Source organism: Sorex fumeus, unplaced genomic scaffold (genome assembly GCF_029834395.1).
Source record: "Sorex fumeus unplaced genomic scaffold, SorFum_2.1 ptg000007l, whole genome shotgun sequence".
Lineage (NCBI taxonomy): Eukaryota > Metazoa > Chordata > Mammalia > Eulipotyphla > Soricidae > Sorex > Sorex fumeus.
The window spans coordinates 61,778,704-61,790,951 of record NW_026606064.1 but is presented as its reverse complement, the minus strand read 5'-3'; the positions used below and the strand labels follow the sequence as shown (position 1 = coordinate 61,790,951).

The 12,248-nt window shown below is 40.7% G+C and overlaps 1 protein-coding gene across 2 annotated transcripts in view; it reads left to right on the top strand.

The window, feature by feature from the left end:
- GAD2 (glutamate decarboxylase 2) overlaps positions 1-12,248 on the top strand; it is a 72,739-nt gene that overhangs the window by 6,424 nt on the left and 54,067 nt on the right. For both annotated transcript variants that reach the window (XM_056130797.1, XM_056130806.1), the window contains exons 5-7: positions 1,418-1,508; positions 2,000-2,112; positions 6,284-6,399. In XM_056130797.1, the coding sequence (XP_055986772.1) occupies positions 1,418-1,508; positions 2,000-2,112; positions 6,284-6,399 (320 nt within the window). The remainder of the gene's footprint in view (positions 1-1,417; positions 1,509-1,999; positions 2,113-6,283; positions 6,400-12,248) is intronic.

The following is a 12,248-nucleotide window of genomic DNA, read 5'->3' as shown; positions in this document are numbered from 1 at the left end:
AATGTGCTTTTCCCAATTCCTCGTTTTCGTCCATGTCTCATCCTCTAGCCACATGCCAGAGGCTGATAAGCAAACCCTGCAGTCCTGGAGATTAGCTCTGTGTTGATTCCTGTGTCTGATTTCCCCACTGCCCTTCTTTATCTGGTTTTGCCCAGGCTGTGAAGGAGAGACTATCTCACCACCAGGCTTCAGATTATCATGTGCCCAGGTGCCCAGTAAGGACTAGGGGTCTTTTTATCAGATGTTAACACCGTAACTGTTCATTTTCCAAAATTTCAGCTGCTTGGTAAATTACAGTTTTATAAATGACTTATATGGGTCAAGACAAGGGATTGGAATTCTAATTTACAATCACAATTGGAGACATTTGCAATAACATCTTAAGTAATAGCCCTGGGAGCCTTTAGATATGAAATCCTTTTGAGGGGTTTGGAGAAATCCAGAAGCTAATTAGATAAGCCTTAGTAATGGACTGATCAGTTTATTGATTATATCTTCCTGTATTTTGTTGACAAGACAGCACTACTGTATTTTAAATCTCAACAATGAAGGAACACTGCTGTTTACACTCTAATATTTTAAGAGCAAATAATTGGCAGAAATTAGGTGTGCCCATGCCATCTTTAATATATCATTATCTTTTGAATCCAGGGAAAATCACTCAACTGTGTCCTGGTTCCTCATTTTTGCCTTGTCTGTAGTAGCCATCAATCATTTATCACCATTATTAAAAGGAACGTTGGTGTGTCTGGAGGATGTCATGGCTTTGTCAGAGCAAGTTCAATAGAAAAGGATATTTTTTAGCAGTGTAAACATTTAGATATGAGAAGTTGACTATCTTGAAATAACTTTGGATCGCTTGAGCTAGTTAGTTTGCAAATATATTGAAAGAATATTATATAGGAAAGAACACGGGAGATTTACTGGAACCCAGACTGCAACCTATATTGGGGATATTTTACAATGTATGTAAGGATTTTTCTAGATTGTGCTTTAAGAAATACTTAAAGCCCAAAGTAGTCACTTTTATCAGGAGAAGTCACTTTTGTTAGGAGAAATGCTCTGTGTATATATCAGTGAGTATGCATGTGTGTATACTTGTCTGAATATGGGTTTGTAATCCTTGAAGGGTCCTCCTAAATTCCTTAGTTAGATAAATCATGTGTTTAAGAGGCCCTTATTCTTATTTTATTTTTTTTTCTTTTTGGGTCTCACTCGGCGATGCGCAAGGGTTACTCCTGGCTCATACACTCAGAAATTACTCCTGGCAGTGCTCAGGAGACCATATGAGATGCTGGGAATTGAACTCGGGTAGGCCACGTGCAAGGCAAATGCTCTACCTGCTGTGCTATCGCTCCAGCCCTGGCACTTATTTTTGCTGAGTGCAATACTGATTCTGGTATTCCATTTTATTCAGGGCATCCCAGATATTTCAATCAACTCTCCACTGGCTTGGATATGGTTGGTTTAGCAGCAGACTGGCTGACATCCACAGCAAATACTAACATGTAAGTAGTTAAATGTGTTTCCGTATGGTCTAATTATTAGTGAGATTTCACAGTCTTTACTTATTATGTTAAAATATTCTTTTATTAAGTAGCCCCAAAATAAAGGTACCAAGTTCAGAAATACATGAGTGTTTGATCTGTCTTAGTGGAGTAAAATCATGATGTCTTTCATGTGATCAATGCTGTACAAAGAACTTAAAATAAAGGATTTTTCTGGCTTTTTGAACATGTATAATCTAAAAGAGATATGGAGTCAGCTGTAGTTTTACTCTGCAATGTTCTTTTTTCAATATGATAACTGATCTTTGTGAATTATGTCAGTAATTATAGTTCTTGACTTTCAGGATATAGAAAAATGAACAAAACTTTCTGGCATTTATAACATTTGTGAAAATGTACTTGAAAAGGGAAATGGTTCTGTACATATTATGATACTGATTTTTTTTCCCTTTGAGTTACACATGTAAAATGTGGCCATTACTACATTTCAGGTTCACCTATGAAATTGCTCCAGTATTTGTGCTTTTGGAATATGTCACGCTAAAGAAAATGAGAGAAATCATTGGCTGGCCAGGGGGCTCTGGCGATGGGATATTTTCTCCTGGTATATAATATTTCAACCTTTCTTTGTGTTTTTCTTCTGACATGCAATGCCTCGTGATGAGCTTAGGAAAGATTGAGAATCTAGCCTGTATTTCTCCTTTGGCTGACTCCCTGTTGACCACAAGAATGAGAATCCTGGGGCTGGAGCAATAGCACAGCTGGTAGAGTGTTTGCCTCGCAGGCAGCCGATCCGGGTTCGATACCCAGCATCCCATATGGTCCCCTGAGCACCGCCAGGGGTGACTCCTGAGCGTAGAGCCAGGAGTAACCCCTGTGAATTGCCAGGTGTGACCCAAAAAGAAAAAAAAAAGAATGAGAATGCTGCAATTCACATAGCTATTGACCAGACCTCCAGGTCAGCTTAAATGTTGGTCAATTTTTGGAAAGAGCATAATCAGCTCAGTATATAGCACTGCTGGTACTTACCCAGTACTTGTACGGGACCTACCGTAGGTTTTATGAGTCGCACAGAGCATAAGAATAAAGAATTCACTCTTATGTGCTCTGCCCAGAGTTAGTGAAAAGTTGACTTATCTAATAAAACAGATAGTATAGCAGGTAAGGTGCTTGCCTTGCATGCAGCTGACCTGAGTTCGATCCCCAGCACCACACATGGTTCCCCGGGTACCGCCAGGAATGATCTCTGAGCACAGAGCCAGGAATAAACCCTGAGAACCACTCAGGGTATGGCCCCCAATTAAAAAAACAAAAACAAAAACAGTCTCTTATGAAATACATAACAAGACAGATGTACTTAATAAATCCCACATACCCTATTCCTTTCAAATAAAGGGTAGAGAAATTGATTTTAAGGACAGAGAATGCCTCAAGACAATTTCTTAGACCTAAGAAGAAGGTGATGATTTCTTCTAGCGGTTCCTCATTTCTTCCCTCCTTTCTCATGCCAATCTTTTGCACCCTGCTTCTTTTTTGTTTGTTTGTTCTTTTTTAATCACCAGCCATTGCATCATCAGGGTCATTATTTACTCCTCTTCCAGCCAAAGAGATTTGATTTAATCAAAAGCTCTGCCCTTGAATGGGGCACTGTGTAAACTTAATTTTATACAGAGGAGAAACAAGTCAGGAAAGTAATGGACAAGAGAATCAATGGCCCAGAGAAAAAAATCCTGGGGTAGAGCTGTTCACCTAAGGAGAGGTGGTGTCATCAGAACAGTACACTCTCCCCCCAGGCTCAGCACACAGGGACTGATCCAGACAGAGGCCAAAGGCACACCCACATTGTGTTAGACTTAAGAGTTCCTCATGATGCAGCCGCAGAAAGAAGGAAAAGTGAAAAAGAAACGGCAACAGAAGAATAATGCTGAACAGGCAGCAGCAACTTCAATGCTTGGGTTTAAATTGGGCAGGTTTCCCTGCCAGTTCAGGTCTGCTCATTTATTTGATGTTTTTAATGATAGAGCATAATTTTTCAGGTGCTGAAAGGAAATGTGTTAGTTAAATGGAAGGGAAAATTAGCCTCTTTCCTTTTGTCACTGAACACCAGCTGTGATTAATTTTAAGCTACCCTTAATTTGGTGGGGAACTTTGGATATAGTTTCCTATCAGAAAAGTCAACCTCTCCTAAGGAAACTTTGTCATTATTGTCCAGAATCGATACTTTGAATGTACTTCTCATGAGGCACTAGTAAGTTTAGAAATCAGTATCGTTTCTCTATTTTGATTCTTCTGCTTCTGTGGTTGGTTGTGTGATTGAGCTGTCCGGAAGGCAACTCCTGGACTCTCTACTGGTTTCCAGGGGTCAGGAGAAAACAGCTGTTCCTGTTGATCCTGAAAATTTGATAAAGGGGCTTGGGCCAGGCCTCACTTGTCTAGCATTTATTTATCAACCCACATGCCTCAGAAAGTCTACAGTCGGCGAAGACTTCTTTTGGTAGTTTGCTGAGCTAGGATGAGTCTTAAGTGCTGCCTGACCTCCCTCACCAATGATGGGGAACGTTTCCGAAACCTAAGCTAGATCTTGTACTGTAAAGACCATATGCTGTCCTCACTCCAAGTACAGCATGCTCTACATGTCATACTGCAGTCTCGTGTAGACACCATAGAGCTGAGAAAGGACAGAGGACAAAGCTTTGACAACATGTTATTTAGCTTTCTGCAGAGCATATTGAGGAGAAGTGAGTCTGAGCATCCTTGCTTGCTCAAGGATGGCTTTCTCTGTAGATTCAGCCTGATTCTGAGCATAATGGAGCTTAAAGGAGCCAGGGCAGGGGAACTCATACAACTTAATGTTCCTGAGATGGGAAAGTCACATGGTTATATCTGTGACCTGAACTCCAATTCAACTGGGTTTGCCTGATGCTGCCACCTATAGCATCCAGAGGATACATGCTTTGTGAAAAGTCCAATGGGCTTCTAGAAGAAATTTGATGTGATGTCTCCTGTGTCAGAGCCAGAGTGAACTGGAATATACTTTACTGCAAGAAAATCAGGAAGAGCTGAGGAATAAAAGGGAGATCTTGTCTTGTCACAAATTTTTCTTACCCCACAGGACTTTCAGCATAATTCACCATCCATTTTTGCATCCTTTTCTGGGACATTCCTAGGAAATAAGAGCCTGCAGGTCTCAGGCAACTGCTTGTGTTACACAAAGCAATCTGCTCTGTCCAAAGGCCCAGAAACTCTGACCCTTTACACAGAGAACGAAATGCAAAATCAAGAGTGAGAGGAAAACCAGAAGTTTCTTGATGAAATTAAATACATTTTCTTTGTGCATTCTCTCCCCACCCTCTCCTCTGGGTACAACTAGGACAGCATTTATCAACTGGAAGATACTTGGCTTTCCAGGGATCTTTGCAATGTCCAGAAAAATGTGAAGTTATTACACCTGGGTTGACCCAAAGTACTATATTTGTGTCTAGTTCATATGGCTACCCCACAATGCACAGGACAACCATGAGGAATTTCCCATCTTAAAATATCATTTAACGGCAAAACAGAGAAACCATGAGCTGATGTGAAAGTTTCTTTAAATGCTGGTCACCTTCCCAATAGCTTTCTCTTCTAGGCAGACTTTGTTACAGAGTGCCTCCTTAGAGCGGTCCTGACCTGGATTCTGCTCATCTCATATCTCTGTGGTCCAGAATAGCTAAGAATTGCCCTCATTCTGACCGAGGACAGATAGAGCTAAGATCTGGGTGATCACTGCTTTGTTTCTGCTGCCTGCTTACATCAGAGCTCCCAGCTTGGTCCAGAGAGCAAGCTTCCTCAGCCTTCAGGGGAAAGCTGAACCAAAGCACTCCCATGATGGTACAGCTGAACACACCTCTTTGGGTAGGAGAGAGCATAGAACCATCACACAGTCTCATGGGCTCCCAACTTTCATGCCAGCTTGTTCATTTGCATTCACAGCAATCTGTCATTTTCCTGGATAACCACAACCTCACCTTCCCATCCTCAGCCCTGGGGATATCTCACTTCTCTTTGCTTGTCAAATGAGACCTTCTGTGTAAGATACAGATCTCATGGTGTGAAATCCTGAACTACCTTAGGACAACTGAGGAAAAGTAGTTCAATGTGAATCAGACATTCCCTTGTGTTTATGTTTTTTCCTCTTTGTGAATAAGATTTTATCAACTTATTGCACTATTTTAGTTCTGTCTTTGAGGGGTAAGAACTATTTGGGAAAGAATTAACAAGCATGATGACATAGGTTGGGATACGTTTTCTTTGTCATGGTAATTGTTGGCTAGCAGTCTGCATCATTCACAGGAACTGATTTGTCTCAGTCTAAGTGCAAGGCATTGCATGTGCTAAAGTGAAGAAAAATAAGTGTTCTCTGTGTGCATATAAGCTGGATTTCCACAGATTTAATGCAGAATGACCAGATTCTAAAGCTGGGAAGGAAAACAACAGTGTCTGAACTCTTAAGAGACTTTTTCAAAGGGCTCCCAGCATAAGTAGAATTCATTGCAATTGCCCTTTATGACAGAGATGGGACAGAGGGATAGCACTCATCCTATGGTTGGGTCCAATGCTCCTCCTCTGGACCTCTTAGCCAAAACCTGAGTCTGGGGGCTCCGTTCAAAGGATGGTCTATAAGGTTTTCTCCTTTGTCCAAGGGGGACTCTAGGGCAACAGAAATAAGGAATGTGATTTGCATGTGAAGTGACATGGATGATTAGAAAAGGTAACTGTATCGCTGTGTACTCCAGGTGGCGCCATATCTAACATGTACGCCATGCTCATCGCTCGCTTTAAGATGTTCCCAGAAGTCAAGGAGAAAGGAATGGCTGCAGTTCCCCGGCTCATTGCCTTCACATCCGAGCATGTATGTCTTTCTGTTCTCTCCAACTTTTAGGTTGTAGTCTGGAAAGCTTGAATTGAAAGAACGTATGATATTTGAGAATGCTTTATCTCCAGAAATTCTCTCTCCAGAGACAGTTGTGGGGATAAGAGGAGGGGACAGAATGGCTGAGTAAAACAGTGGGGGAAATGTCTTTCTCTTGGAAATTCAATAAGATTTGGGAAAAGGAAAGATATTTTAAGCTCTAGTTCTTATACTTTGTGTTTCTGTAATAATGTGATGTGCGAGGCGGAGAGAGGGCAGAGTGACTATGAGCCCCATTAGACCACTGATGCAGTTCCTACATAGCTCAGCAGACAGAGCTTCCTGCTCAGACAGTCTGTTTGAAAACATAGTCCTCAGATCAGATATTCTTCTTCCACAATACCTTGAATCATTTAATATTAACCATTTCTGTCTAGAGTTGATCACACTAGAGAAATGGTCTGGTGCTCTGTCATGGACTCTCCACAGCATGGCCTCAGTCAACTGACCTCTCACCTACTGCCAGCTTGCTCTGGTCTTTCTGGTTAAGTGCAGGCATAGTACTTGATATTCCCCTGGGGTTTTCAAAGAGTTAATGTTATTCTTCCTCAGCCCTTGGCGTGACTGAAAATGTGCCCCATTCTGTTGACATAAGTTGAAGAAAACAGCTTTAACTTGCCATTGTCTCACATAATGGAGTAAAGCAGCGTATAAGCTCAAAGGTACATTAAACATGTTTGAGCAACATCTTTGTTCCAAAATATATCCATCATTCTGGATCTGCAGTAAACTGGAGAACTTTCTTGACAAGTGTTTCATAAGCATTATCTTCCCCAGCTTTCCTCAGAGAGTTCTTCACTAGCTCCCTTTTAATATGCTCTATGATCTAGAAAACAAGTGCCTCAAGGATAACTAAAAATGCTCTGAGGGTCACAGAAATAGGAAGTGGAAGAACAGAGAGATCTAGGTGGATGCTAGGAGCACCTTGTAAGTTTATGTCACTTAGAGAAGCAGGAGTTATAATGGACCTCAGATATACTATGGAACACAGCTTTTCTTCTTCCTGTTTTGAATGCTCTCTCTCTCTTCCTCCCTCTCTCTCCTCTCTCTATCTCTTTGTTCTTCTCTCTTTGTGAGTTTGCATATGAGAGAGACTTCATAACAAAGCAACAAAGGAAGTCCAAATTCAGATTGGAATCCACTGAATACAATTCACAATGACCCACAGAAGTAGTCATGACAAATGAAAGAAATGAATCATTTCAATTAACAGTTTGTCTTTTCCATCTTGTGCATACTTCTGTTTAAGCATTTTTAAATGTCCTTTATCAACTGAAAGGAGTCAAATTTATTCGAGAAGGTCACATAACCTAATAAAGCCTAATTTCCCATGGTTCCTGAGACAAATTACTACAAACTTAGTGGCCTGAAACAACCTGGATTGTTTATCTTAGAGTTCTAGGGGTCCAAGCTATATAATGGGGAGGGGAGGGCAACAGTCCATTGGGAAACCATAGAAGAGAATCTGTTTCCTTGTCTCTTCCAGCTCCTAGAGGCTGACTACCTTCCTTTTTCATGAGCACTTCAGCTCTCTTAAAAAATAGCTTTTGGCTCAAAAATAGCATCAGAACATGTTCAAATCTCTGTCTCCATGATCCTTTTTCTCTGACCCTCCTCTCTCCCTCTCCCCTTACCAGGCTCTGGCGATTGCATTGCATCCACCCAGAGAATCCAGGCACCCTCCACTCTCAACAAACTTCATTATTCACAGTTGCATTCTAATATGTATTTAATATTTTGTGTATATATATATATATTTCTATATAAGCTTATATCTTCTCACATTTCCAGGATGAGGCTGCTATGTCCAGGTTAAGGATGCTGCATCTTTGGTGATGGGGCATTGTTTTAGTTCACTGAAAGAACACCAAGAGCCAAATTTTACTTTTCAACTTCTTTTGGGGTAGAAAAGCTTTTTGATATAATCTTTTCCCCAATTACGATTTTCCTGAAATCCATTTGGGCTTCCAAATAGTTAAATGTTACTATATTCATGGGCTAGAGTGACAGCACAACCGTAGGTAGGGCATTTGCCTTGCACTCGGCCTGCCAGCCCGACCTGAGTTGGATTCCTCCGCCCCTCCGAAGAGCCCAGCAAGCTACCGAGAGTATCTTACCCGCACAGCAAAGCCTGGCAAGCTACACATGATGTACTCGATATGCCAAACACAGTAACAACAAAGTCTCAGAATGGAGACATTACTGGACCCACTCAAGCAAATCCATGAATAATGGAAGGACAGTGCAGTGCAGTGCTACTATATTCATGTGACATCTTTTTCTTGACATGCTATTTCTACAACCTGAAAAGAGGTAGAAATTACCCTGTGCTCTCAGGTTTATGAAACTTAATATGACCTGAGAAAAATTCTGTTGTATCTCCTTTTAAAAAAATCTTTTTCTCTTTATATTTTTTAAAATCTATTTAAATTTAAATTGGATTACCATGAGAGACACTGTTACAAAGTTATTCATGATTGGGTTTCAGTCATACAATGTTCCATCACCTTCCCTTCACCAATGTACATCTCCCACTACCAATGTCCTCATTTCCCTCCTTTATTTGTTTTTCAATTAAGATTCCCAGCACAATCATCTTTGGCAGCCACCAATCTCTTTATCTATGAGTTCAGTTTTCTTTTTTCTTTTCAGTTTTAACATGCAAGTGAAAGATCATATCATATTTGTCTTTCTCAAATATGGCTTGCTTCACTTAGCCTAATAGCCCACAAGATCTGTCCATAGTTGTCACCAATGTCAAGACTCCCTTCTTTTAATATTCCATTTTATCTGTTTACTTCATTTTCTTTATCCATTTTCTTGATGGACGCTTGGACTGCTTCCATATCTTGGCCATTGTGAATGATGCTGCAATAAACATGGGAGAGCAGACACTTCATTTCCTTTAGCTAAATACCCAAAAGTGGAATTGCTGGGTGAATAAAAATGGTAGATCTATTTTTAACTTTTTGAGAAACATCCATCCTCTCCTATAGTGGTTGCACTAATGTTCAATCTAACCTAAAGAGCATAAAGATTCCCTTTTCCAAACTTGCCAACATTTATAGTCTATCTTCTTGAAAATAGCCATTTTACGTGGGTCAAAGTGGTATTTCAGTGTGGCTTTGATTCGCATTTCCCTGATTAGTGATGCTGGGCACCTCATCACGTGCCGATTGGCCATTTGAATCCCTTTTTTAAAAATTATATACTCAGATCCTTTGCCCATTTAATTAACAAGTTTATTTTTCTGGTATTGAGTTGTATAAGGACACCTTCTTTTCCTGATATTGTAATACTTGGAGTTTTCTTCATTTCCAGTGGAAAAATTTAACTATAAAATAACCATTTCATCCTTTCTCCTCTTTCTGCTATCTCTATGGACACTCTTTATTTTGAAAAACATTTAAAGTTCAGTCATAGAATGCATGTGTGCCTTGCATCTATGAGGCATTGGGTTCAATCCCTGTCATTATTCTCCCTGATACCCTCCAATTTCATGAAAAATAAAATTGAACAATAAACATTTTCTAAAATATGAATAGGTTAAAGCTGCCAATCTTATAATTGGTCTAATTTATGAGGTGATATATTTTTCTAGTGTATTAGTATATTAGTTCTTTTAATTGCTATTTGATCATCTCCAAACACTTCCAATATACATAATCGTGTTGTTATCGTGAAATGGTAAAGCAGGAAAGAGGGAGCTAAATTTAGTTACTCTTCGCACTTCCTGCTATATCTCTGCTTTCCTTTCCACACTTATTTTAGGGTCTTAATCTCTTCCACATTACTGTCTCCTCCACCCAGTGCTGTCAAAACCTACTGCCAGGAAAGAACCTAAGAGTCAAATAAATGGTTGTCAGACCCAAGTATTGTCTCTCATGCAGGTGTTTCCATTGCTATAAGAGACAAAGAAGGGCTTAGAGTGATAGTACAGCAGGTAGGACCCTTGTTTTGTATGTGACCAACTTAGGTTCCCCAACACCCCAAATTGTCCCCTGAGCTCACCAGGAATGACCCCTGAGTACAGAGCTAGAAATGTGCCCTGAGCACAGCTGGATGTGAACAAAAAAGAGAGAGAAATGAAGTGGTTAAAACATAAAGCCAGTGGGGGGGGGGGGGGGGACTGGAAAGCTTTCTAGTTTCAGTTTTTTTTGTTTCTTTTTGGTTTTGTTTTTTGGCTTTTGGCTCACATCTGGAGATGCTCAGAGGTTACTCCTGACTCTGCACTCAGGAATTCCAAACATTGCATCTGCACTGAGAGACTAGCCATGAATAGAGCTGACCCAGTACCCACCCTCAAGGAGCAAACACGATACTGGGAAGAATGAGAGGAGAGATCACCCTCCTAAAGATACTGGAGATCGCAATCCATGTCAGGACGGGGATGTCATCCCCTTATTATGAATGCCAAGGAGTGACTGGAGAGGTTTAGCTTTCTTTATAAGCTTTTGACTTGATTGAAGAAGGTGACTGGCTCACTCACCTCCCAGGACCTGACCTCAGAGTAGCTATTTCATTGCTTTCTTGTCTGTATAATGGGAATTCTGATGCTAAACTTGCAGAGTTGTTGGGGAAATGATGCATGATAATATAGGTGAAGGGCAGGGCACAGCACCTAGCCTTCAGCAAGCACTCCTAAGAGTGCAAGAATCACAGCTAATGTTGCTGTTCCAACTGGCCAGGTCCTGGTGCCCTACGTGGCAAAGAGCTGAATCCATCATAGAGGCAAAGTGGAGGCAGCAGGGAGGGTGGTCACATGAAGGGGGCATATCTGGTGTCAAATTATGTCCTTAAGATAGAAAGAGATGCAGATGGGAAGCTTCTAGGATACCAAATCAATACTCAAATACTCGAAGCCCAGGGACAGCTTGGTTTGCCTCTCATTACTTGCATGAATGAGACATATCCCTGAATTCTCCATGTATCCTATCTTTATCAGCAAGGTAAATTGGCATTGATTTTGTTTGAAAATTTCAAAATTCTGCTCAAGGTGACTTGGGACAAGGGAAGAGAGTATGGCATGAGGTCAGAGCTTCTGGAATAAAAGCCACAGCTTTGTGATCTATGGAGAGGACTTGAAGACTGGGTTAACCAGAAGAATTTTTCGGTGATAAGTGTGTGTCTCACCCCAACTCTGCTGAGAGAGGAATTCATCATTGCAGTTGAGCAAGCTATGACTCAGAATGAGAAAGTCACTTGCCTAACTAGAGCTGGTGTCAAACCCAGCTCATTTGGTCTCAAATGACCTTTTGATCATTACACATTTTTCATTGCGCTCTACACTTGAGCCTCAAATCCTGGAAATAATTGCTTTTCATTGAATGGCCACTATTTCTGAAGACACACTCAGTGTTTATATGATATTTGTCTCTGAATAACATATATAATCTGTCTCCATGTCAGTTTACTTATGTTCATGACATTGCTTTTTAAAAAACATAACAGGGAGCAGGAAGCAGGTTTTCAATGGGATGACTTTCAATTCCAGAGGTGAGTGAGTGTGAATAATAAAGTAGCAGCCTCCAGAAAGGTCATGTGTGCATGTCCAGACCACCTCAGAATAACATGGCATCCCTAAGAGCTGGTTGGATGAGCCCTCTTTCCAAAATCTAAAGACCATGGAAGTATGAGGTGGTTTCACAGTACACATGATTCTTTGCAAAAGGAAGGATGCTTTAGACAGCAGTATGTCATATAAGTCATTGAATGAGTTTATGCAAAAACAAAGTGCCAAATTCTCTAAGGTATATGAAACTCTCACTTCTCCAGTTCTAACGGTGGAA